The 26,476-nt window shown below is 41.8% G+C and overlaps 1 protein-coding gene across 2 annotated transcripts in view; it reads right to left on the bottom strand.

Annotated features, from left to right (window-relative positions):
* Window positions 1-26,476, bottom strand: part of DNAH7 (dynein axonemal heavy chain 7) — a 498,098-nt gene that overhangs the window by 264,704 nt on the left and 206,918 nt on the right. For both annotated transcript variants that reach the window (XM_077448738.1, XM_077448739.1), the window contains exons 33-35: window positions 25,935-26,066; window positions 15,039-15,260; window positions 12,457-12,654 (exon numbers count right to left, since the gene is read on the bottom strand). In XM_077448738.1, coding sequence (XP_077304864.1) covers window positions 12,457-12,654; window positions 15,039-15,260; window positions 25,935-26,066 — 552 coding nt within the window. The remainder of the gene's footprint in view (window positions 1-12,456; window positions 12,655-15,038; window positions 15,261-25,934; window positions 26,067-26,476) is intronic.

The raw sequence follows: 26,476 nt of genomic DNA, 5'->3' as shown, positions 1-26,476 counted from the left end.
ATTTGTGTGACCGTGTGTATGCAAGACAAGTTTGAGTCAACATCCTTTGGAAAAAAATCCATGGTTTTGTAGTCGGAAAATTATATTGTGTGTACAGGGCATTAGTGTGAATGGACACATTGGCTAACATGGAGGGGAGTTTCTAGGCAGAAAAAATAAGATCTCAAAAGCCTGTAGGAGCTCCTTTGAGTGGCAGGGAGCCCTAATAAGGGGCGCAGTATACAAAAACAGGCTTATAGCTACTTCTAATAATTTTCCCCTCTATTCACTGATAAGTCAAAGACTATTGGTGTCATGGGGATTAATGAGTTTCATGCCTCTATCAATATTGCCCAAGATATCCCACATAGCACGAAATTGGGAGACTTCTTTTTTAGGCTCTCCCCCTCCACTCCACTTCATGGAGAAAAGAAAAGAGAGACAAGAGGAATAAGAGGGGCAAAGAAAAAGAATAATGCCACGTACACATGACCGGACTGTCCGGCAGAAAAGCTCAAACGGAATCATTTCATCGGATATTTTGATTGTGTGTGGGCTTCAGCTGACTTTTTTTTTCTGACGGACCTAGAAATGGAACATGTTTTAAATATTTCCGAAAGAATCAATTCCTATTGGGAAAACCGTTTGTATGCTATTCCGACGGACCAAAAACAACGCAAGGGCAGCTAATGGCTACTGGCTATTGAACTTCCTTTTCTAGTTCTGTCGTACATCATCGTGTTCTAAACGAATGGACTTTGGTGTTTGATGTTTCCATCAGCTGTCGGGGGCATGATGCTGCCTCCATTACGAACCCGGCAGTTAAGCCTTATGTCTTCACACCAGGAACTCTACTGCGCATGCGAGGGGCTCTGCTCCTCTCTCCTGCTGGCCCAGCAGCTGGGGAAGGAGGAGGGAGCCCGGGGCAGTGACGTAAATCCCTGTGGCTGAGGGTCCAGGAAGTGGGAACAGGATGGGGAGGGGAGAGTACAACGAGTGGAAGTTACACTTTTGGGTGGAACTCCTCTTTAAGGAAGGTCATAATTTTGCCCTTTTCTAATGACTTTACACTTTTTAGAGACTTCAATAAATTCATCCATAAACTGAATACTTAGACACTATTTATTAAGAAAGATAAACTCAGTGATGACGATATAGACCTTACAGACCAGCCGGTTAACAATTTTGCCAGTTGAAAAAGTGAAAATTTGGCAGCTTTAGAGGCCTTGCAGGATATTTGGTTGGGTGGTTGGGATCATTTTGGGGTCAATATTTGACATCCAGTTGGTTGGTCAATACTGCTTTCTTCCCCATCCATGCCAGAAGTTCTTTCATTGAGACATTCTATCAGGTTACATATTCAGAGATTCTTAACCACTTGCTTACTGGGCACTTAAACCCCCCTCCTGCCCAGACCAATTTTCAGCTTTCAGCGCTGATGCACTTTGAATGACAATTGCGTGGCCATAGAACACTGTACCCAAATGAAATTTTTATCATTTTTTTCCCACAAATAGAGCTTTCTTTTGGTGCTATTTAATTACAGCTGGGAGTTTTATTTTTTGCTAAACAAACAAAAAAAGATGCAAAATAAAAAAAATAAAAAAATCATGTTTCATAGTTTGTTATAAAATTTTGCAAACTGGTCATTTTTCTCCTTCATTGAAATGCGCTGATGAGGCGGCACTGGTGGGCACTGATAGGCTGCACTGGTGGGCACTGATAGGCTGCACTGGTGGGCACTGATAGGCATAGTTAAGGCGGCACTAATAGGCACAGATAAGGTGGCACCGATAGGCACAGATAAGGCAGTACTGATGGGCACAGATAAAGCGGCACTGATGGACAAAGATGGGCACAGATAAGATGGCACTGATGGGTGGCACGGATGGGTGGCACGGATGGGTGGCACTAAGGGGCACTGATAGGTACCACTGATAGATGGGACTGATGGGCACTGATAGGTGGCACTGATAGGTGGCTCTGATAGGTGGCACTGCTGGGCACTGATGGGCGGCACTGATGGGCACTGGTAGATGACACTGATGGGCACGGATATGTGGCACTGGGGTGCAGCACTGTTGCTGAGGCAGATTGTGGGCTCTTACCAGCTCTGTTGTGTCACATGATCAGCTGTCATTGGCTGACAGCTGATCACGCGGTAAAGGGTCGGGATTGACCCCTTGCTTCGATCCGTGATCAGGCGAGTCTCATAGACTCGCTGATCACAGAGGCCGCTCGTGCACGGGACGACGTCAATAGACGTAGTCCCGGCAAAGCAGGTCCGCGCTGTAGCCGTCATTCGGCTATAGCATGGATCTCTAGTGGTTAAACTCTGTTCTGCCACATATTCCTCCCATAGCAAATAACATAATCCTAATGTTTTAGAAAGAAAAGCCCTTAATGCCCTAACCAACAACACAGATATAGTGATAAAACAGGCATACAGTGCCTTGCGAAAGCATTCGGCCCCCTTGAACTTTTCAACCTTTTGCCACATTTCAGGCTTCAAACATAAAGATATACAATTTTTATTTTTTGTGAAGAATCACCAACAAGTGGGACACAATTGTGAAGTGGAACGAAATCTATTGGATTTTTGAAACTTTTTTAACTAATAAAAAAATGAAAAGTGGGGTGTGCAAAATTATTCGGCCCCCTTGCGTTAATACTTTGTAGAGCCACCTTTTGCTGCGATTACAGCTGAAAGTCGCTTGGGGTATGTCTCTATCAGTTTTGCACATCGAGAGACTGAAATTCTTGCCCATTCTTCCTTGCAAAACAGCTCGAGCTCAGTGAGGTTGGATGGAGAGCGTTTGTGAACAGCAGTTTTCAGCTCTTTCCACAGATTCTCAATTGGATTCAGGTCTGGACTTTGACTTGGCCATTCTAACACCTGGATATGTTTATTTGTGAAAACCATTCCTTTGCAGATTTTGCTGTATGTTTGGGATCATTGTCTTGTTGGAAGATAAATCTCCGTTCCAGTTTCAGGTCTTTTGCAGACTCCAACAGGTTTTCAACCAGAATGGTCCTGTATTTGGCTGCATCCATCTTCCCCTCAATTTTAACCATCTTCCCTGTCCCTGCTGAAGAAAAGCAGGCCCAAACCATGATGCTGCCACCCCCATGTTTGACAGTGGGGATGGTGTGTTGAGGGTGATGAGCTGTGTTGCTTTTACGCCAAACATATCGTTTTGCATTGTGGACAAAAAGTTCGATTTTGGTTTCATCTGACCAGAGCACCTTCTTCCACATGTTTGGTGTGTCCCCCAGGTGGCTTGTGGCAAACTTTAGACAAGACTTTTTATGGATATCTTTGAGAAATGGCTTTCTTCTTGCCACTCTTCCATAAAGGCCAGATTTGTGCAGTGTACGACTGATTGTTGTCCTATGGACAGACTCTCCCACCTCAGCTGTAGTTCTCTGCAGTTCATCCAGAGTGATCATGGGCCTCTTGGCTGCATCTCTGATCAGTCTTCTCCTTGTCTGAGCTGAAAGTTTAGAGGGACGGCCAGGTCTTGGTAGATTTGCAGTGGTCTGATACTCCTTCCATTTCAAAATGATCGCTTGCACAGTGCTCCTTGGGATGTTTAAAGCTTGGGAAATCTTTTTGTATCCAAATCCGGCTTTAAACTTCTCCACAACAGTATTACGGACCTGCCTGGTGTGTTCCTTGGTCTTCATGATGCTCTCTGCACTTTCAACAGAACCCTGAGACTATCACAGAGCAGGTGCATTTATACAGAGACTTGATTACACACAGGTGGATTCTATTTATCACCATCAGTCATTTAGGACAACATTGGATCATTCAGAGATCCTCGCTGAACTTCTGGAGTGAGTTTGCTGCACTGAAAGTAAAGGGGCCGAATAATTTTGCACGCACCACTTTTCAGTTTTTTATTTGCTAAAAAAGTTTAAATTATCCAATAGATTTCGTTCCACTTCACAATTGTGTCCCACTTGTTGGTGATTCTTCACAAAAAATTAAAATGTTATATCTTCATGTTTGAAGCCTGAAATGTGGCAAAAGGTTGGAAAGTTCAAGGGGGCCGAATACTTTCGCAAGCAACTGTATAAGGGATGAGGTATTGTTGTCCTTAAGGCTCCATTCAAAAGTTGACACAACTTTGACGCAATTCTGAATGGGTGCGACTTTAGCTTTGACCAATGATAATGGACAACTGTAGCACAACTGTTGCATTTAAAACATTCAGTTACGACTTTCATGCAACTTTCGAGGGTTAACATTAAAGTTAATGGCCATCAAGTTGCATGAAAGTCAGACCAAAGTAATGCATGAACTACTTTGAAGTCGCTGCAACTAAGTCACACATATATGAATGGTTATGATTGGAAAACATTTGGGATGCCTTGTCATCCGATTTTGATGTCCAAAGTTGCATGGCGGGTCATACAGGTGTGAATGGACTCTAATAGGTCTGATTACATTGCTGACGTTAACAGAATTTTCTCCAATATTAATACATACCAGAAATTGCCATATGATCCACTCACCAACTATAAGTCAGAAATGAAAACAGGCAGCAAGGCCTAATATTATTATTCTCTTGCCAAAAATTCATAAAGATTCCCTTCACCCTCCAGGAAGGCCCATTATGGCCTTGATAGACAGTGTTACAAATAGCTTGTCCCAATCTGTAGACTTTTTTAAAACCTTTAGTCCAATCCATCCCATCATATATTAGTGACTCTGCAAGTTTTATTTGTACTGGAGAACTACGTTTTGTAAGAAGTGAAAAAAGTTGGAGATACAGGACTTTAAGGATACCGAAATACAAAGTACAAAAGATGAATAAAATAACAATGAAATGTTTATTGAGACAAATTTAAAAGACCATAAGTAATGTCTGAAACCATATCTGTTATTATAGGCCTATACACATAACTCATTACAAACATGACAGAGACTACAATGTTCAAATAGCTAGATCATTCTGTTCCCATTTTTCGACATGTTTCGCCTATAGGGCTTCCTCAGGAAAAGGACACAAAATGGTTTATCTCAGTATACACGAGGATAAGTCCTCAAGGTGTATATAATTCCAAAATAGGGGGGCATAGGGATCAGATCCAATGCAGAAATGGTTCTCAAAGAAAAAAGTCCTGTTTTGCACATACACCAGAGCGATGGTCAATAAAGTGCCAGATAGCCAGCAGAGAGGGGTAAAAATGTACTGCAACCTTGCTTCAATATCATAGATATACATTGCCTCCCACTAATAGATGAATACAAAAGTCAAAATAAGTTCAGGAGCTCGGGTTGACCATGCACTGGACAATTGTCTGATAAATGGTAATATGACATCAACGAGAGCTTTTAAGACTCCCGCACCTCCAATATGGGGTATCTCGATGGATCCTCCCCAAAAAGGGGAGGGGCAAATGCAAATGAATGCCCACACCCTTGAACAAAAGTCAGACGCCTCCCCAAAAGACAATCAAATCGCTCCCAAAAGGTGACATTAACGTCGTGATACGAGAATATCCTGAGCTCCTCTGTACTCCACCAATTTTTTAATTTGTCTCAATAAACATTTCATTGGTATTTTATTCATTTTTGTACTTTGTATTACTGTATCCTTAAAGTCCCGCATGTTGATACCATGTCTTTGAGGAACTAAGCTTCATCCAACACCTTGAAATATGTTTTGTAAGAGTCCTACAAATGGCCTGGGCTGGCCCAAGACATTGTGCTGCAGGGGTCTAAGAATGAAACGCTGCCCCATCACACAACCCCATCACAGACACATCTCCATCGCAGATCCCCCATCACAGACTTCTCTCCATCACACATCCCCCTAACACAGTACCCCCTCATCACAGAACCCCCATCACAGATCCCCCTCATCACAAAGCCCCCATCACAGATCCCCCTCATCACAGAGCCCCCATCACAGACTCCCCTCATCACAGACTCCCCTCATCACAGATCTCCCCGTCACAGATCTCCCCGTAACAGATCTCCCCGTCACAGATCTCCCTGTCACAGACTCCTCCCCATCAAATATCCCCCCCATCAAATATCCCCCCCATCACAGACTCCTTTCCATCACAGATCCCCCATCACAGACACCTCCCCATCACAGATCCTCCCATCACAGACTCCCCTCATTACAGATTCCCCCAACCTCATCACATACTCCCCTCATCACAAATCCCCCCTATCACCCTATCACAGATCCCCCATCACAAACTCCCCCATCACAGACCCCCCTTCACAGGTCCCCCCTCATCACAGACTCCTCTCCATCACAGATCCCCCCATCACAGACTCCTCTCCATCACAGATCCCCCCATCACAGACTCCTCTCCATTCCAGATCCCCCCATAATAGACTCCTCTCCATTACAGACTCCTCCCATCATGGACACCTCCCCATCACAGATCCTCCCATTACAGACTCCCCTCATTACAGATTCCCCCCCTCATCACATACTCCCCTCATCACAAATCCCCATCACAGATCCCCCATCACAGACCCCCCCTTCACAGGTCCCCCTTCATCACAGACTCTTCTCCATCACAGATCCCTCCGACACAGCCTCTTCTCCATCACAGATCCCCCCCATCACAGAATCCTCTCCATTCCAGATTCCCCCATAATAGACTCCTCTCCATCACAGACTCCCCTTCACAGATCTCCCCCTATCACAGACCTCCCATCATAGACTCCTCTTCATCACAAATCCCTCCCACCCAGACCCCCCTCACCACAGACCCCTCTCACCACAGACCCCTCATCACAGTCCTCCATCAATATTACAATATTTCAGACTGCCCCTCCCATAAGATCACAGCACTCCCCTTCCCATACCTTATTTACCCAAGATGGGAAGCATGGCAGGTCCGGCCACTTTTCCTTCTTTATTACCATTGTTAAATTTTGGTTCTGGTGCCAGTTTTGTTATCCCTACTGGTAATGTCAAAGTTTGTAAATATTTCTACAGGAGGACAGCAATACATATACAGTCAGGTCCACAAATATTGGGACATTGACACAATTCTAATCTTTTTGGCTCTACACACCACCGCAATGGATTTGAAATGAAACTAACACAATGTGCTTTAATTTGAGGGTATTTACATTCAAATCTGGTGAACTGTGTAGGAATTACAACAGTTTGTATATGTACCTCCCACTTTTTAAGGGACCAAAAGTAATAGAACAGATTAACAATCATCCATCAAACTTTCATTTTTTAAATCCTTTGCAGTCAATTACAGCCCGAAGTCTGGAACGCATAGACATCACCAGATGCTGGGTTTCATCCCCGGTGATGCTCTGCCAGGCCTCTACTGCAACTTTCTTCAGTTCCTGCTTGTTCTTGGGGCATTTTCCCTTCAGTTTTGTCTTCAGCAAGAGAAATGCATGCTCAATTGGATTCAGGTCAGGCGATTGACTTGGCCATTGCATGACATTCCACTTCTTTCTCTTAAAAAAGTCTTTGGTTGCTTTCACAGTATGCTTCGGGTCATTGTCCATCTGCACTGTGAAGCACCGTCCAATGAGTTCTAAAGCATTTTGCTGAATATGAGCAGATAATATTGCTTGAAACACTTCAGAATTCATCCTGCTGCTTTTGTCAGCAGTCACATCATCAATAAATACAAGATAACCAGTTCCATTGACAGCCATACATGCCCACGCCATGACACTACCACCACCATGCTTCACTGATGAGGTGGTATGCTTTGGATCATGAGCAGTTCCTTTCCTTCTCCATACTCTTCTCTTCCCATCACTCTGGTACAAGTTGATCTTGGTCTCATCTGTCCATAGGATGTTGTTCCAGAACTGTGAAGGCTTTTTTAGATGTTGCTTGGCAAACTCTAATCTGGCCTTCCTGTTTTGAGGCTCACCAATGGTTTACATCTTGTGGTGAACCCTCTGTATTCACTCTGGTGAAGTCTTCTCTTGATTGTTGACATTGACAAACATACACCTACCTCCTGGAGAGCGTTCTTGATCTGGCCAACTGTTGTGAAGGGTGTTTTCTTCACCAGGCAAATAATTCTTCGGTTATCCTGTACAGTTGTTTTAAGTGATCTTTCGGGTCTTTTGGTGTTGCTGAGCTCACCGGTGCGTTCTTTCTTTTTAAGGTTGTTCCAAACCATTGATTTGACCATGCCTAATGTTTTTGCTATCTCTCTGATGGGTTTGTTCTGTTTTTTCAGCCTAATGATGGCTTGCTTCACTGATAGTGGCAGCTCTTTGGATCTCATATTAAGGGTTGACAGCAACAGATTCCAAATGTAAATAGCACATTTGAAATGAACTCTGGACCTTTTATCTGCTCCTTGTAAATGGGATAATGAGAGAATAACACACACCTGACCATGGAACAGCTGAGCCCCCAATTGTCCCATTACCTTTGGTCCCTTAAAAAGTGGGAGGCACATATACAAACTGTTGTAATTCCTACAACGTTCATCTTATTTGGATGTAAATACCCTCAAATTAAAGCTGAAAGTCTGCAGTTAAAGGGGCATCTTGTTTGTTTAATTTCAAATCCATTGTGGTGGTGTATAGAGCCAAAAAGATTAGAATTGTGTCAATGTCCCAATATATATATGGACCTGACTGTATAGGGGTATATTTATAAAATGTTTGCAAAGTAATTAATCCAGTAAAAGTTGCTTGTGCTGGTTAAGTGTTTTTTTAAATTAATTTAAGTTATTAAATAAAAAATATGATATACAACTCCAATTCCAAAAAAGTTTGTACTCTGTGTAAAATCTACATAAAAACAGAATGCAATGATTTGCAAATTTCATAAACCCATATTTTATTCACAATAGAAAATGTACCATTTTCTAATGTTGCTTTTTGGCCTTCTCCTGTGCACATAGAGACTTGCTTCAGATTCTTGGAATCTTTTGATGATATTATATACTGTAGATGATGATATATTTAAAGTATTTGCAATTTTATATTGAGGAATTTTATTCTGAAATTATTCAACAATTTTAAAATTCAGCTTTTCACAGATTAGTGCACTTCTTTCCATCTTTACTTCTTTAACACTCTTTAAGATGCTATATTTATACTCAGTCATATTACTGTCCTGTTGCCAATTAACCTAATTAGTTGCAAAATGTTTTTCCAGTTCCTCCTAGTTAGTACTTTTTCAGCTTTATATTGCCCTGTCCAAACTTTTTGTTCTTAAAATGGTACATTTTCTCAGTTTAAAAATTTGATACGTTTTCTGTTTTCTATTGTAAAATATTAATTTGTGAGATTTGCAAATCATTGCATTCTGTTTTTATTTGGAATTTACACAGCGTCCCAACTTTTTTGGAATTGGTCTTGTACTTACCTGCTCTGTGCAATGGAATTGAATGGCTCGGCCCCAATCCTCCTCTTCTTGGGTACCGCACTGGTGCTCCTGGCTCCTACTTTTCTCAGTGTGCCACCATAGGAAGCCCCTTCCTATGTCGGCATACCTGCTGGCTGGTTTCCAAGCCACACTGCCTGTGTCCATAGACACAGCAGCATGGCCTGGTCCTGTCCTCACTCATTGTCTCAGGATTTAACAGACAACAAAAATGTCAATGGCTCCCAATGCTATCAGCCAAACCTGTGACAGCAGGGAGAGCTGTTACAGATGAGTACAACTCTGGATCGAGTGAGGGTCCAGGCACGTATAATGGGGGGAGGGGATGATACTGCCGGGAATGCGTTAAGGTAAAAATGTTTAGTTTAAAATGGAAAATACCAATTTTGGTTACTATAAGGCACTAATTATATTATATTTATTTCTTATGATCATTTTCCATTTAAATCAATGAAAAACATTTGACTGTCAAATGTGCATGCACTTTCACTGGTAGAATTTCTATGCAAAAATACATCTAAAGTCCCATAAATGCTATCAGTTTTTCTGCTGAGTTTTTCCTTCCGGTTTACCAAAACCATGTAGTGGAAGGGCCTGCCTGATTGCATACAAATTCAAACTCCTAAGGTTTGACCTCATATTATATGGTTTTTGTAAATCTGAAGGAAAAACTCAGCAGAAAATCTGATAGTGTATATGGGGCACTACAGTGTGTGCTTCCTGCTTAGTATAACTGCACAGTGATTTTTGCTTCATTGCTTCTGTCTACTCAGACTGATTGAAAACATTGAAAACAACAGATTTTTTATGTTGATAAGTGATTTTATCAGCCGTTCAGCAATGCTTGTTACTGCTATACCATGATCTGCATATTGCAATTAGCAGAAGAACTTGAGATATGTATACCCAACACAATCACCAATATATGGAACAGCAAGCAAGTAAAATGTGAAAGTCAAACACAGAAAGGTATACAGACAGACATACAGAAAAAAGAATGTTTATACAGTAACCTCCTCCCAAAAAACACACACACACATTGTATCCCCATGAAACCTAGCTGATTCCCACAAAGTAAAAAATGCAACAAATATGCTTCTGTAAAATAAATCACTTCATACTAACCAGTCCCCATGCCGGTTTTTCGAAATCTGTGCACTGTTGACTTGAAAAGCCACCCCGGATGATATCTACATCCGACACGCTTTCAGGTATGTTAGATGTTTCCCTATCCTTCCACATTATGTGGTTCCTCCTGTCAGCCCCTATGTCACTTTAGGTATTATGAATTATTATTATTATACAGGATTTATATAGCGCCAACAGTTTGCACAGCACTTTACAACATCAGGGCAGACAGTACACTTACAATACAAATCAATACAGGAGGGATCAGAGGGCCCTTCTAGTTATAGCTTACAATCTAGAAGGGAGGGTCAAATGGAAACAAAAGATAATAACTGTGGGAGGCTGATGGCGAAAATGAAAAAAAAACAGTTGTTGTTAGGTGTGGGTAGGATAGGCTTCTCTGAAGAGAAAGGTTTTCAGGGATCTTCTAAAAGCTAACAGAGTAGGAGATAAGCCAACAGAATGGGGTAGGGCATTCCATAGGATTGGAGAGGCTTTGGAAAAGTCCTGGAGGCAAGCATGGAAGGAGGTGATGAGGGAGCTAGAGAGCAGAAGGTCTGGAGAGGAACAAAGAGAATGGGTAGGTTGGTATTTAGAGACTAGGCTAGTGATGTAGGTGGGGGGCAACATTTTGGATGGACATTTTTGTAGGAAGTATTTTGAATTTAATTCTTTGGCCGAGCAGATGCCAGTGGGTGGATTGACAGAGGGGTAGCAGAGACAGAGCAATTGGTAAGGTGGATGAGTCTGGCAGCAGCATTCATGATGAACTGAAGAAGTGATAGTCTATGTAGAGGTAAGCCAATGAGAAGGGAGCTGCAGTAGTAGAGGCGAGAGATGACCAGCGAGTGAATTAAGAGCTTTGTTGTGTCATTGGTTAGAAAGGGGTGTATTTTGGAGATGTTGCAAAAGGCATGATTTGGACAGTGATTGGACGTGGTGCTTAACCACTTCCCGACCAGCGCACGACAATGTACGTCAGCAGAATGGCACAGGCAGGCAAATTGGTGTACAGGTACGTCCATTTGAAATTGCCACCCTGCGCGTACTGGTTGGGACCCCCTTGAGTCCGGTCGTGGTACCCGCGGACTCGATCGCCGCGGGGACACACGCGATCGTCTCAGGGGAGGCTGAATGGGGAGATGTGTAAGTAAACAGCATCTCCCCGTTCTGCCTAGCAACAAGTGACACTGATCTCTTCTCCCTGTGATTGGAGCAGAGATCAGTGTTCACTAACATACAGCCACGCCCCCCACAGTTAGTAACACGCCCCTAGGACACACTTAACCCCTACACTGCCACCCCCTGGTTAACCCCTTCACTGCCCGTGTCATTTACACAGGAATCAGTGCATTTGTATAGCAGTATTGCTGTATAGATGACAATGGTCCCAAAAATGTGTCACAAATGTCCGATGTGTCCGCCATAATGTTGCCATCACAATAAAAATCGCTGATCGCTGCCATTACTACAAAAAAAAATGATTCATAAAAATTCCATAAAACTATCCCCTATTTTGTAAACGCTATAAATTTTGCGCAAACCAATCAATAATCGCTTATTGCGATTTTTTTTACCACAAATATGTAGAAGAATATGTATTGGCCTAAACTGAGGAAAAAACTTTTTTTATATATTTTTTAGGGATTATTTATTATAGCAAAAAGTTAAAAATAATGCGTTTTTTTTAAAATTTACGCTTTTTTTTGTTTATAGCGCAACAAATAAAAACTGCAGGGGTGATACCATAAAAAGAAAGCTCTATTTGTGGGGAAAAAAAGGACATCAATTTTGTTTGGGAGCCCAGTCGCACGACCACACAATTGTCAGTTAAAGCGACGCAGTGCCGAATCGCAAAAAGTGGTCTGGTCTTAAGCCAGCAAAATGGTCCGGTCTGAAAGTCGTTAAAGGAGAGTTCAGAGTCCAGGACTACACCTATAATGAAAAGAAGCTGAAATAAACAAAACATAAACATATAACTACTTACAATGATGTAGGTACTTTTCCCAGTACCCGTTGGCCCAATAAATACAGAAGGCTTCTGGTGTGTTGTCAACAACTTCATTAGTGCAGTATATCTAATTGTGTCCAAAGTAGGCACAATTATTTCATTAAACATCATATCACGTGGTATAGGTGGCACTGAGCTCAGATCTTGTGTCCACAACTCCCATCTTCCAGTTTCCTGCAATTTTGTATAGTTATATATTTTACATGCCAAATTAGTAGAAAAGAGAAAAAAAAGCATATCTTTGAGAACAGGAATATCACAGCTGGCAGTCCTGACTTGATTTTTAAAAACACGAGATAAAGACTTGTCATTTTGATCCTGGCTTCACTATCTAGCAGCGAGACACCTAGATCAAACATGTAGCAATTAAAGACATCATGCATACTTCTTTCAGACCAGTGACTCCGAAGCTAGTGAAGCCAGAATCAGATTAACAGAGTGACAACTTCCACAGGGAACCACAAGCATTCACAGGTCACATAATCTTGAGTGAGTTATTTAACAAATTGACAAAATCTTAAAGAACTCCTGTGACCAGATTATGGACACTAAATTATTTATTTTTAACAAGCAGTAAAAAAGCTTTAAAACTTCCTTTGCTAACCTTTGTAGCTGCAGGTACTGTGATGGCAAGGACTTGGCAACCTCTAATATAAAACACGCGGCAGGTGCTTGTTATTTGGTAGAATCTGACTTTCAGCCTCCATTCACATCGGACCAATTTTAAATGCGATTTGACATGTCAAATCACATGTCAAATCAGAGTCTATTGCCGGCAACGGCAGCGCCCGAATGTGTGCAACGCCGACATTGCGGCGACGCACCGATTCCAAAAAGTAGTTCCTGCACCACTTTTGGTGACTACGAAGGCGATTTCAATACACATCTGTGCATGATCTCTCACAGATGTCTCTCAAATCACCCCCAAAGTCGGACTGAAATGCTGGTTTGAAACCCTCATTCAGTGTGAACCTAGGCAAAGTGTTTGTAAAGGCAAAATGTTTTTTACCTTACTGTATTCTATGCAATAAGGTAAAAAAACTTCTGCATGCAGCTCCCTCCACAGCTCCCCCTAAAAACAAACCTGAGCTGTGGCCCCCCTGAGTCTCTCACTCCTGACTGGTTTAAATACAGCAGCAGGAGCCTGCTGTCAATCAGAGCCAGTGACGAGGAGTGGGGGGTGGGGCTTAGCCCTGCTCTGTGTGTCTTATGGACACTTAGAGCAGTGTCCATAATGGACACTTATGGACACTTAATAACTTAATAACATTAATAGCATTATGCGTGCTCGCTTGGGAGTGAGCACGTATAATAGCCCCATAGCATTGCTATAGGGGAACTCAGAGAGGGGGTGGAGTCAGGAGTGACAGCAGGGGACCCAGAAGACGAGGATCGAGGCTGCTCTGTGCAAAACCATTGCACAGCGCAGTTACATATAACATGTTTGTTATTTTAACAGGACTTGAAGCTACAAAGTTCATTAGAGGGTCGTTTAAAGCAACTTTATGGCTTTTTGGAATAATCAAATACTTTAACCAGTTCATCTCTCACACCTGTATACCCCTTATTATATTATTATTATATTATTATATTATTATATATTATTATTATTATTATAGGGCAATTTTTACATTCCTAGCACACTGACCGCTTGTCAACAACAGCTCACGATAAAAGCTTCTGATCGGGAGCCAGCCCAACAGGCTTCCATTTATGTGACTGCAGTGAGAGCCAATCACAATAGCCAAGTGATACAGAAATCACATCACCCTCAGGATATTAAAGCCTACTTAAAGGGCCGCTGCAAGGCAGCATTAAAGGGTTAAGTTAACAAAGTAACACATATATTCATTTCAATACAAACAAGGCTTTCTTTTTGCAAATAAGTGAAAATTAAATACGTTTCAGTATTAGTTCATTAATTAAATATAGAAATAGAAAAAAATCAGCATCAAAATAATAGCTAAGTAGAGAAAGGCATGAATAGGGTAGATGGGGCTAATTTGGGTTAACCAGGAATAAAGTTTTTTTTTTTTTTTTTTTTTACTTGCCATGTCGTTAAATTTACTATGAATCAACCAAAGAAGTTACTGAAGGGTGACTGAGCTGCTGTGTTCAGATTTGGCTAAGCACTGCATCTGGACTTAGCAGCACTGAGCTTTGGCTGCATGCATCATGGAAGGCTATCTGCATCCATTTTTTTATATTGCCAGAGAATATGGATGCAAACTGTCCAGAGCTGTTCAGTGGACCTGACTGCATGCCCTTCTCTTCATCTACACAGCCAAGAAAACCTGTTCTGTAGGTCACATAGGTGTTAGAGTAAAGAGCATAGTACCGAAACAAAAAAGCCACTCAATGGTGAAAACCCCATCCCCACCCAACACCAAAAACTTTTACTGTATTACAGAGGACAATTTTGTCTTGCACTTATCTTTTCTCACTTGTGGTAAGATCCATTTATATTTAACAATAAGAAATGGTTTAATCAGCCAGAAAACATTTGTGCTTAGGTGCATAAAATAGCATTCTTTTGTTTTAACAGAGAAATCACTGACCTGCTTCACAAACCGATAGTCATATACTGTGTGCTCCTTGGGAAAGGGAACAGTAAAGGGTTTTTCAGGTGGATCCACTGGATGGAGAATTTTAAATCGAATTCTTGTTTCCTCACTTAGTGGTCCATCTGTGATTTCTCTCAGCAGTTTGTCAAATTTCAGGCGGTCATTTTCTGTGCAGCTTCCTCCAACAGACCAGATCATAGAAAACAAAAAGATGCCCTTAAAAAAGAAGCAATACTGGTTTAGTGAATTTTGACAGTTAGTCTTCTACATGTTATTACGTTATATATTATCACATTTGCCTATGAAAAGACAGACAGACCATGCACATCTTTTTAATATCTTCTGAAAAATCTGGATTATGTATGGGTTAAAATATGACACAGAGCAAGCTTTTCAACACAAAGAAATCTGTACTGTAGGTCAAAGAGATTTTGCAGAATTAAAAAAAACACTGGAAACAAATGAGGATCATCATTTCTCTGATAGAATTACCCTTTTAATTGCTTTGGGTTATTTCCAAACAATTTGCAGTCATAATAAAATGATATGGCAGGTAGCAAGGTACAGCACTATGGAGTATTAACACACGGCCCAACAGCAACCTAGAGTATGTAATACACCCACAGCCTGATTGATCCATCAACCAATGGTGCTTACATGAGTCTAGTGCTGGAGCAGACATGCACATAAGACAGTTTTCCATAAAAATTGTACTTAATATTGTGTTCTCTGCAACACAGAAATGGACAACAACAGTCAGACTTGTTCTTCAATGCTAATCAACCAGAGCTCCTGTTCTGCTGCCACTCTGCAACAAAAGCAGCATATGACTTTGGTTTGACATTGATGCACACAGGAATTCTTACAATTCCAAGGCTGTACTGCCGCCTACAGGTGAAACAGACATAAGGCTTCAAAAAATCCATTGGCCAGCAAAGGATAACTCCAACCACAACCATTATGCCTCAGTTTTGTAGCAAAAATGTACCAAGAGCATTAAAAAAACAAAAAGAAGGGACCTGTGTCCACCAATGGACTTAAAAAAAAGGATTTTATTGTGAGTACAAAAATACTCTTCCCTTTCTTGTACTTTGAGGGACACAGGAAATCTTAGAATTCCTAGACAGTCGGGATGTCCAAAAGCAGTCCAAAAGAGGGGTGGACTACATAGCAACAAAGCTAATAGGCCAAGTAAAGACAACAGAAAACTGAGGACTGCCTGCAGGTCAAAGGGCTGCCTGAAAGACCGGATGCCCAAAACTGTCATCAGATGAAGCTTGGAAATATGCTTAGTAAAATGTAAGAAACAAAAATAGAAGGCCAGGTAGTAGCCTTGCAAACTGGGAAAATCTGCATGATGCTGAAAAAAGCACAAATTACTCACAAGTCTATTAGAAAACTAGAAAAAAAAACTATCCTTAACACCGTAAGTTTGGATGATGGTTTACCCAAGTCATCCAGAGATAGTGGTGAGAGAAGCTTTTTGGGGTCCATCCAGAATACAAAAGCAATTAGTCTTCTTGAAAAAGCAGTGGCTGAACTACATCCAGACAATGGAGGAAATTTTCCTTTTGGTTAACTGGAGCTATACAGAGGGATGGAAGATCAATGTTCTGGTTGGCATTAAAGGCAAAAGTTATTCTTGACAAAAAGAAAATCTTTAACACCACCCCATCCCTATGCAAAACAAGAAGGTATTTCTTGCAGAATAAGGCCTTCATATTTAGATCCAACCGAGTTACAGGGGAATGAACAAGGGGAGCTCCATGGGAGATTCTCTGTACAGAGTTCCAACTCAAGAAATGAAGGACCAACAGTCTCTGGAACAAAATAGACCAGACAGAAACCTGACTCTCGAAAGCACTAGTCCAGACTGAGGAGAGGCTTTGTACCACAGAGACAGTCCTGGAGTGTAATCTCTGATACTCATTGGACTTCAAGTCCAATGATAAAACTTTTGGAAAGCAGCCTTCCTAGCTGTGAGCATCAAGGAAACACAAATCCAAAGATATCCCTGACCCAAAAAAACAAGGCTTCAAAAAGCAATTCCACTAAACTAGCCATCAAGTAGAATGGCAAAACAGTACTTGGGGAAAAAAGATCCTGCCACGGCTAACGCCAGGAGTCTTACCAATACTGCATACCATATCCAATTGGTGTCAGGACCAGGATCTGAACTCATGACCTTGGTTGTGTTCAGCAGGAACTCTTCTTGCTGAGCCTCCTGAGACGCTGGGCAGCTCATTGTCTGATCTCTTAGAAAAATATTGCCTTGTCTTGTGTTTCTGGAAAACCTTAAACTCTTTGCTCCTCCTATGAACTTCCTGATTTATGCCATATCTCTGTACTTCCTGTTTTCCAGATTATTGTTTTCTCTCCAGTGTATATCTTGCTCCTTTGTGTACCTGCAGCTGTCCTTATCTCCACTACCACTTATTATAGACCTTTGGCTTGTTCCTCAACTACGCTTCTGCTTAATCCCAACCTGCAACAACTTGTTTACTGACTATGCTTCAGCTTGATCCCTATCTGCTATATCAGCTACTGGACCCCATCTTGCTCACCTCCTGGTGGGGCAATCCTGAGGACATCAATCTAGTAACACACAGCAAAACCTATCTCCACCATCAGAAAACCTGTTAATTACTTAGAACCCACACCTCCGGTGAGCCCATATCATCTGCCAGGCTGGTTGTGTACTTGTGCAGCCGGTCGGTGGGAGCCATTCTACTTCTATAGATATTCCTACTTAGCTTGGGGGGGGGGGGGGGCATAGCTTGATGGCATCAGTATGTTAAGCAGGAAGGAAGCACACTTGTATGTGAAATCCATGCTGGCATTGTTCCTTAAAATGTTACTAAACCCACAACTGTAAAATCAGTATGTAGATGCAGTAAAGCATGCTTGTTATACTCACTGTGGAACCTAAGGGGTTAATCCTCTGCATTGTGTAAAAAGGCTGTTCGATCTTGTCTTCTCTGATCCTCCCCTGCTTCCACTGTCCCCAATCCATCTTCCGATAGTACAGAGCCATGGGGCACTCTGCACATGCTCAGTCTGGTGTGTGTGTTTTTTTTTGGGGAGGGTGCATGTGATCAGCACAGGGCCAGTCAGCATTGTCCAGACAGAGGGTCAGGGTCCTGCAGCCTCATAGGACTGTCAGAGGAGAATGAAAACTCCTCCTAAAAGCTTTAACCAGTACTCAGCTGGACACCGACAGAAGTCACAAAACTGCTATATACTGCTGATGAGAAAAGGTTAACATGTTCTGTGTATGGTGGGAGATCAGATATAACGAATGCAGGCTCCTGGGTTTAGTAACACTTTAAGGGGGTTACACTGTTTTAAAGAGGTCCCTGGGCATAGGATTAGTGCACTGGAAGATGTGAGAAATTTTCCTCAGAATTTTGTAATGTGTTAGGTATGGTGTTTTAAATACTGCACGATAAAGGATTCTTTTGTACATAATTTCACTGGAGATACTGTTAATTGCTGTCTGGAGTGTGTGGAGGTCCCTGGTGATGATCCTAAGCATCTGAAGAGGTCTGGAGCACTATTGCTGCCCGGTTAAGGGGCAAGGCACTTGTATATACATCACTGAGGTGGGCAGCTAGTGTAATTGGTGGTGGATTACAAGGAGTGTAAATGATTATTCCTCTTGAACCATTATCACTGACACCTTTGGAATATATGAACTAAACCAGGGGTAGGCAACCTCCAGCTGTTTTGAAAATACAAGTCCCATGACACATTGCAAGACCCTGACAATCACAGGCATGACTCCCAGAGGCAGAGGCATGATGGAATTTGTAGTTTCACCACGGCTGGAGGGCTGAGGTTGCCTACCCATGCACTAAACTGTGGATTGGACTTTTGTACACATTGTATTTTATTCATACCTATAGATGCACTATGCATGGTGGTATTTTTAATTAGTACAATTTTTGATACATTTTAACGCATGTCATTTGTTTGCACATGAACACATATAACTTCACTCTCAACTGTTAGGTCATATTTCACTGAAGTTAGATTTGCACATTAACGCATTTCATGTCAGTAATGTGTTTCTTTTGATTATACAGTATGTGATTGTGCTGCACTTTTTCAAGGAATAATATTACCATTGGCTCCGGTAAAGCATGTCAGTGCTGGCTGCACTCACTTCTTTTTTGTGGAAATCATTTGCATTATCACTGGGTAGCGTGGAGACAACAATACTTTATTTCACAGCAAGATGTAGGAACCTTACAAGAAGACCTCAATAAAATGATGGGATGAGCAACTACATGGCAAATGAGGTTTAATGTTGAAAATGTAAAGTAATACAGTTGGAAGGCAAAAAAATAAATGCAAGTTCTTTACTGTTACAGCAGTACGGATATGGAACTTCCTTCCACAATCAGTGGTGTCAGTGGGAAGTGTCAATAATAAAACTCTTAGATGGGCATCTTAGCAAACAAGGATATTGGAAATGGTATTGACATACAGTAAGCACACTCACACACACAGGTTGAACTAGATAGACTGGAGGTATTTATTCAACCTTACCAACTATGAAACTAATCTGTCCTGCTTATTGTTAAATGTGCGGGCTAGAAGTTCCCCATTCAGCATCCCCCTGTAAAGATCTGGATCTCAAGCCAGGACTTTTGCTGCATTTGGCAGGAACTCTTCTTTCTGAGCCAAATGTAATGCTGGCTAGCTCCCTGCCTGATCCCTTGGACAAATTTATTTTCCATCTTGTTTCTGGTGAACTTTGAACTCCTTGCTCCTCCAATTAATTTTCTATTTAAGCCATGCCTTTGCACTTACTGTTTGCCAGATTATTGTGCTCTTCTCCAGACAATATCTTGCTCCTTACACTCCTGCTGTCATCCACATTTTTGTTACCCTTAGTTACCAACCTTTGGTTTGTTACTCGACTACACTTCTGCTTGATACCAACCTGCATTCATTTGTTACCAACTGTGACAAACAGCCCTTGTCAGTTGTCGATGAGGTGTATCTGCCACCAAGAATATTGAGGTTCTTAAGTTAAATGGATGGCAGTGAGAGGTCTGTAGCAAAATGCAAGGGGTTAAGCACTGGCCACACCTTGTTCCCCACTTGGGGTATAATTTTTGTTGGCTGGGTCAATCTGTGTGAGTGCAGAGAACAGAGACAAGCAGGCTGTGAGGGAACATGTCTGTAGGACTGGAGCAGACCCAATGAGGTCTATTTATTAGGCAGATGGCTTTTATTTTTTTGAATTGTGTTTCCTACCCCTGCATGGGAATCCTTTTGTTTGTTGTTCATGCTGACCAATAAACACGGCAAGAAGCCCTTAACTTTACATGCAGCTTGGATCACCTCTCTGAGAACTCTCCACTTGAAGCTGAACCCCACACAATGTTTGGCTTGTTCCTTGACTATGCTTCCACTTGATCTCAACATGCAATCACATGTTACTGACCCTGGCTTGTTTACTAAGATTCTGTTTGATCCCTACCTGCTACATTTGTAACCACACCCAGGCTTGCTCACCTCCTGGTGGGGCGATCCTGAGGACCGTGACCTGCCACTAGCATGCAGTGAAACCCATCTTCACCATCAGGAGCTCTGGTGAAGACAGGTTAGTGCTTGGTGAAGACAGATCCCGCTCTTCAGATGAGACCTCAGATGAGACTGCGTTACTCACCAGGGGAATCTGCTTGCATATTTGTCCTGCTATTTTCTGTGTGAGCATTTCCACTGCTATGGTCAATGGCCTCTGGGTCTGACTCCTGATCATGACACATCCACAACACAGGACCTGGAACACCTGTGGGAGTAGGTACCACAAAACCAGTCCTAAAACGGCCAGGTCAGGAAGTCTGCCTGTCAATTGTCTAAGCAAGACTGTAAAATGTTACACAGTACAGGATCCAAACACCTGTCTTGCAAAGGTGAGACTTTGATTCCTTCCTGATGGCTAATGTATGCCACTGCTGTAGCATTGTCCATTTGAATCTGGATCAACCAACACTGCACATACAGCCAAAGCACCAGAGGTTCCAGGATGTTGATCAACAGATAAGACACCATCAATGACCCGGTCTCCAGCCTAAGGAATTGAGGAAATTATACCTTAATCCAGAGGAACCAACAGAGCTCACTGAAAATATGCCAATCTGTTTAATGACACAAGAAGGTTGGAGGGAGAAAAAAAAGAAGAGGGAGAAGGGAGCCTTGGGATACCAACTTCTGTATCCAAATGTCGGGGATCCAAGTTGTTCAAGTATACCCTCACGCTGTAAAATTAGGGCTCACCAAAATGCCAGGGAATGCAGATTTGACAGACATTTCCTGCCAGACTTAGCAGGTAGAATGAGACCCTGGTTTGGAGGGTCTCGACAAGAAAGTGAAGAAACAAAAAAGGATTGCTTCTTAACATAGCAGTCTATTCCATAACCTGCTTCCACTGAGGAAGACAGATGCTCTTCCTGTCAGTAGCATCCTAGTTAAATAGTATCTAGAAACAATTCAAAGAGACATTGGGGGTTATTTACGAAAGGCAAATCCACTTTGCACTACAAGTGCACTTGGAAGTGCAGTCGCTGTAAATCTGAGGGGTAGATCTGAAATGAGGGAAAGCTCTGCTGATTTTATCATCCAATCATGTGCAATCTAAAATGCTGTTTTTTATTTACCTTACATGTCCCCCTCAGATCTACAGCGACTGCACTTTCAAGTGCACTTGTAGTGCAAAATAGATTTGCCTTTCGTAAATAATCCCCATTGCGCCTTAAAGACTATACAGCAGAACAAATACTTCTAATACAAAAAGTCCCCAGTCCAACACCATTACCAGGGCGTCCATACATACTGTACATACTGACACAAGGACCATTAGATAGCTAAACCAAGAAGCTTTTAGCAGACCGGTACAGCTGAAATATGTCCTCACATATTCCATGGTTTAACAAGGCACAAAAAACAGGAGCAATCAGTGCTACTAATTTAAAGAGTACAATTACCCGCAAAATAAGGGAATAAATGTATTCTCAAATGTGGGTATAAAAACTGCAGACCAAAATTTGCCCAAACTATTCTCCTTTCAGAGAGGGCATAAGATCTGTATCGAATAAAAATCTACAGTGTGAATCTGCATGAAACCAAAGAAGTCCAGCTTTTTTGTGAGATTTAGCAGAGGAGGGGGGGAAAGATGACTTCTATTCACCAGTGAAGACCTAAGTAAAGCAAATTCAAGGTTAGGTCCCAAACTAATCCCAACTGCCCAGATGTACTACAATACCAAAGGAAATGAGGGTGTAAGAAATGAGAACATTTGCGTTAGGGCATATGAAGCTACAGGGGACCACTTGCACATGATAATCCCCAACTGTAATTATATATTAACTTAAAAAAAAAACTTTGAATCTAAACTCCCGAAATAGCAACTGACAATAAGAGATGACAGATGAAAATGTACAGCAGCCTAACACTATGCTGAGGAGGTTCTATAGACTTGTGTGTGTGCATCTTCCAGCAGGGGGTACTTAGGATGGATCGATTGAATAGAAAAGGACTTGCCTGTCATAAGCCTCCAAAGCAACTGGACATCAGCAACAGTACCAACCTGCATTATTGTTTACAATACTAGATAGCTCCATCCAGCAGCCCCCCACCCACAAAAGGTAATTGTGTCACAGCCCAGCTTCTGCATCAATCGTATGACATAGCCACAGTAAAAAAAAATGGTTGGTTGCTGAGCACTAAGCCTGGAGAAACCCATAAGCATTAAGGGGCTGCAGCATAAGCCCACTGTAAATTCACAGTGCATCATTAAAGTGTTACTAAACACAGGACCCTGCAGGACCCCCAGGAACCCTCACTATATCTGGTCTCTCACTATACAGAGAACATGGAAATGCAATTATTTTAGTAAATATAAACTGCTAAATACCTTTTCTCATTAGCAGTATATAGCAGTCTTGTGATTTATATCCCTGTATGGTAAAGCTGGTAGGAGGAGTTTTCATTCTGCTCTCACTGTCCTATAAAACTTCAGGACCCCTGACTCTTTGTCTGGACAGTGCTGATTGGCCCTGTGCTGATCACATGCACTCTCCCAAGAACAAAAAAAAACTCTCTAGCAAGACACACCAAACTTCCATTTATAATATTCAGAGAGGAGTTGAAGACAAACAGCCTTTTTACACAATGTGCATAATTAACCCCTTAGGTTCCACAGCGAGGATAACAAGCATGCTTTACTGCATATACAGACTGATTTTACTGCTGTGGGGTTAGTAACACTTTAAGTCCTGGCCTACATGGAAAAAAGGAAAATATAAATAGTAGTTTACACAATACAGTATCCTGTTACTTAGGCATAGTACAACAGAAAAGGCAATTAAATGTCTCTGAGAGCAATTCAAGGGAGGTTATACCAGCTTAAAGTGGTAATAAACCTTTACATAAGCCCACTGAAATGACAAGCTTTAGATGATGAACAATCATGATGCAAATCCTCCCATATAAACTGTACCTTTTTATCTGCAGCCCTCCTGACTGTTCTAAAAACGAAAGCACACAGAGCAGATGGCATTTTTCAGCTTCCAGGAGTCAGGGGGCATGAACTGATATCACTCACTCCACAGCACAAAGCAGAGAGCTAAGTGTAATCTGACACCTGAGTGACCTGAGTTGGAGTGATGGGACACCCCCCCCCCCCCCCCCACACACACAGCATCACTGGGAAACCTGGACATTGTAATATCATTAAGGCTGTCAATCATCTCCTGTGTGCTGAGGGGGGGGGAGGGGGGGCATTAATACGATTGCTATAAAAGACATATACAGAAGGAAAGATCAGCCAGCATCCACTCTAGGTGTCATTGATTGTGACAGCTAGACACTATATTTTACAACTGCTTTAATATAAAAGCAAAAGGACACAGTTTGCCATAGTAAAAGAGAGAAAAAACACAATACCCAGATGTAAACCTATATACATTTGACGTACAGAGAGTTAAAAAGGGGGAAAATAGTATTTGCTTTACACATTTTAAGTATAAGTTTAGCAGCTTCTGTAGGTAAAAATTCTTCAACAGGGAATATGACATCAACATAATTGAAATGGACAGCTAAGATGGTTTTGCTATTTATTATTAATATACGTTTTTTTCTTTGTGCAGCTAGAACTTTGATTCCTAGATAGATACTGGCAATCTACAAATCCCTGGTGATTGGGGAGTGGGACGTAGAGATGTGCTATTTGATGAGAATGGAGGAGATGGTAGCACAACACCATCAGAAAATTTGTCAAATTGATTGCCATTTGGTTGACATAAAAATTGCAACATCCATCATTTTATTCTCCCATATATCGTGTTTGGGAGTTCTAAGTAATTTTCAAGCAAAAAAATATTTGATTTTTACATGTGAGGAATGTCAGAATTGGCCTGGGCAGTGGTTAAATATATCTTTATGGAAAATTTAATCTGGGCATGTCCGCTCCAATGCCAGAATTATGCAGGCACCATTGGCTGATGAACCAGTCAAGCCAGGCTGTGGGTTAATCCGCTGGATGAAAGTGACTACAAAGCACCATGCTCTTTTTCTCATACTCTAGGCTGCTCTTGTACCGTATGTTACATACTCCATAGTGCTGAACCTTGTTACCCATCACAGCATTTTATTATGACTGCAAATGCTTTGGAAAAATTACAAAGCAATTAAAGGGGTAATTATCTTAGGGAAATGCTGATCCTCATTTGTTTCCAATGTTTTCTAAAATACTGTAAAATGTGTGTGACCTACAGTATAATCCAACAATCTAGGAATTCTGTGTCCCTCAATGAACAGAAAATGATCCTTGTAACAGCAACAATCAGATGTTAGTTTTTATTCTCGAATCCACTCTTCAAAAATTAAGGAATCCTATTCGCAACCTTCATAAACAGCTTCAGGTTTCTTTGCTTAAGATTTTATAAATGATTTCTTATGTTATGACTCATACTATATATCAGTGATGGCAAACCTATGGCACCCGTGTTACAGCTGGCACACAGAGGCCTCTCTGTGGGCACGCAGAAGCTCCGGGCGCACAAAAGCGCCTCACACTTCACTAGGAGGACAAAGCGCCCAGCTTCCCTGCATTGTCCTGGCACCGCCTACCTCCTCCAGATCGCACACAGCACTTTGACTCAGGAGACAACTCTTTGGAGAAAGTTCTGCGGGACCAACATACAGACTGGCCAATCACCTCCCTCAGCTAGGGAATGAACAGCCAATTGGCTGGCGTTGAAGGAGAAGTGGGCATTTGTTTGCCTGGGGGTCACCTGTGTGGAGCTGCTTTGTTACATTGGTGAGAAAGCCCAGAGATGAGGCCAGAGCGGCTGGTGATGAGCCACACCACATGACCATGTTCTGTGCTATGGTGATAGCAGGAGAGGTGTGTACGGGCAGAGGGAGCAAGACTGGCTACATGAGTGTCACTACACCACTGCCATACCACAGCAGAGGGGGGAGGGGGATGGTGAGTTGCAGAGGGGGGACCAGATGTGTGATGGAGAGGAAAGTGTACCATGAGCTGCATGAAGGGGTGATGCATGGTGAGGGGGTGTGCTATAAGTTACATGGCGATATATAATGTGCTGTAGCTCACTGATGTAATGTGGCCGGACAACAGAGAGGTGTGAGCTGAAGGTAAATACATAATATGTGCTAGAAGTTTACAGTGTGATGGAGATGTGTGATATGCTGCATGGCAGTGGATGTTGGCACTTTGAAATAAATCATTTGGTTTTATGTTGCAGTTTGGGTACTCGGGCTCAAAAAGGTTCACCATTACTGCTATATATTGTATTCTATATTAATCAAGTACAACAAATTCATGTTTTCATTTATTATATTGTTACTTACCTCTAGCCATGAGCAAATATCCCTTTCATTCATGCTGTGAACTACAGATTCATCAGCAAATTCATCTAACATACAGTCCATGAGATTCATTAGAGATCGGACTAAATTTGTGTCAGAGGTTGGAGATAATTCCTAAAAAATAAAGCAAACAAGTAGAAGCCATCGCATGTTTTCAGCAGACAGGAAATATTGTAAATATACAGCTATGAATTTTTTTTAAACTTTGTATGAACCATCTTGTGCTTCAGAATTAGTCACCAGGCAAAATTGGTGAACCGTGTGCCACCCTAACTTATTGTGGAGTTCCAGCCAACACTTATGTTTTTAAAACCATAACAGAAGTAAGAGGGTATAAAGGGGGTTCCAACTTGCCACCCTCAAATCAAATTTGCTCCCAATGCAAGATTTCACATTTCTTGAGACAACTATTACATTAAGGATTTGGAGAATTGACAATGGGATAAGATGAAGGAGGTGAATCTCCCAAAAAAGAACACCCTTTTACACTATAACCAAAACTCAAAAGAAAGGCTTTTGCTTAA

The sequence above is a fragment of the Lithobates pipiens genome, unplaced genomic scaffold (genome assembly GCF_037356315.1).
Source record: "Lithobates pipiens isolate NorthernLeopardFrog02 unplaced genomic scaffold, aLitPip1_a1.2 Scaffold_22, whole genome shotgun sequence".
NCBI lineage: Eukaryota > Metazoa > Chordata > Amphibia > Anura > Ranidae > Lithobates > Lithobates pipiens.
Note: the sequence above shows the minus strand (reverse complement) of the source record. Positions and strands in the feature narration are given on the sequence as shown.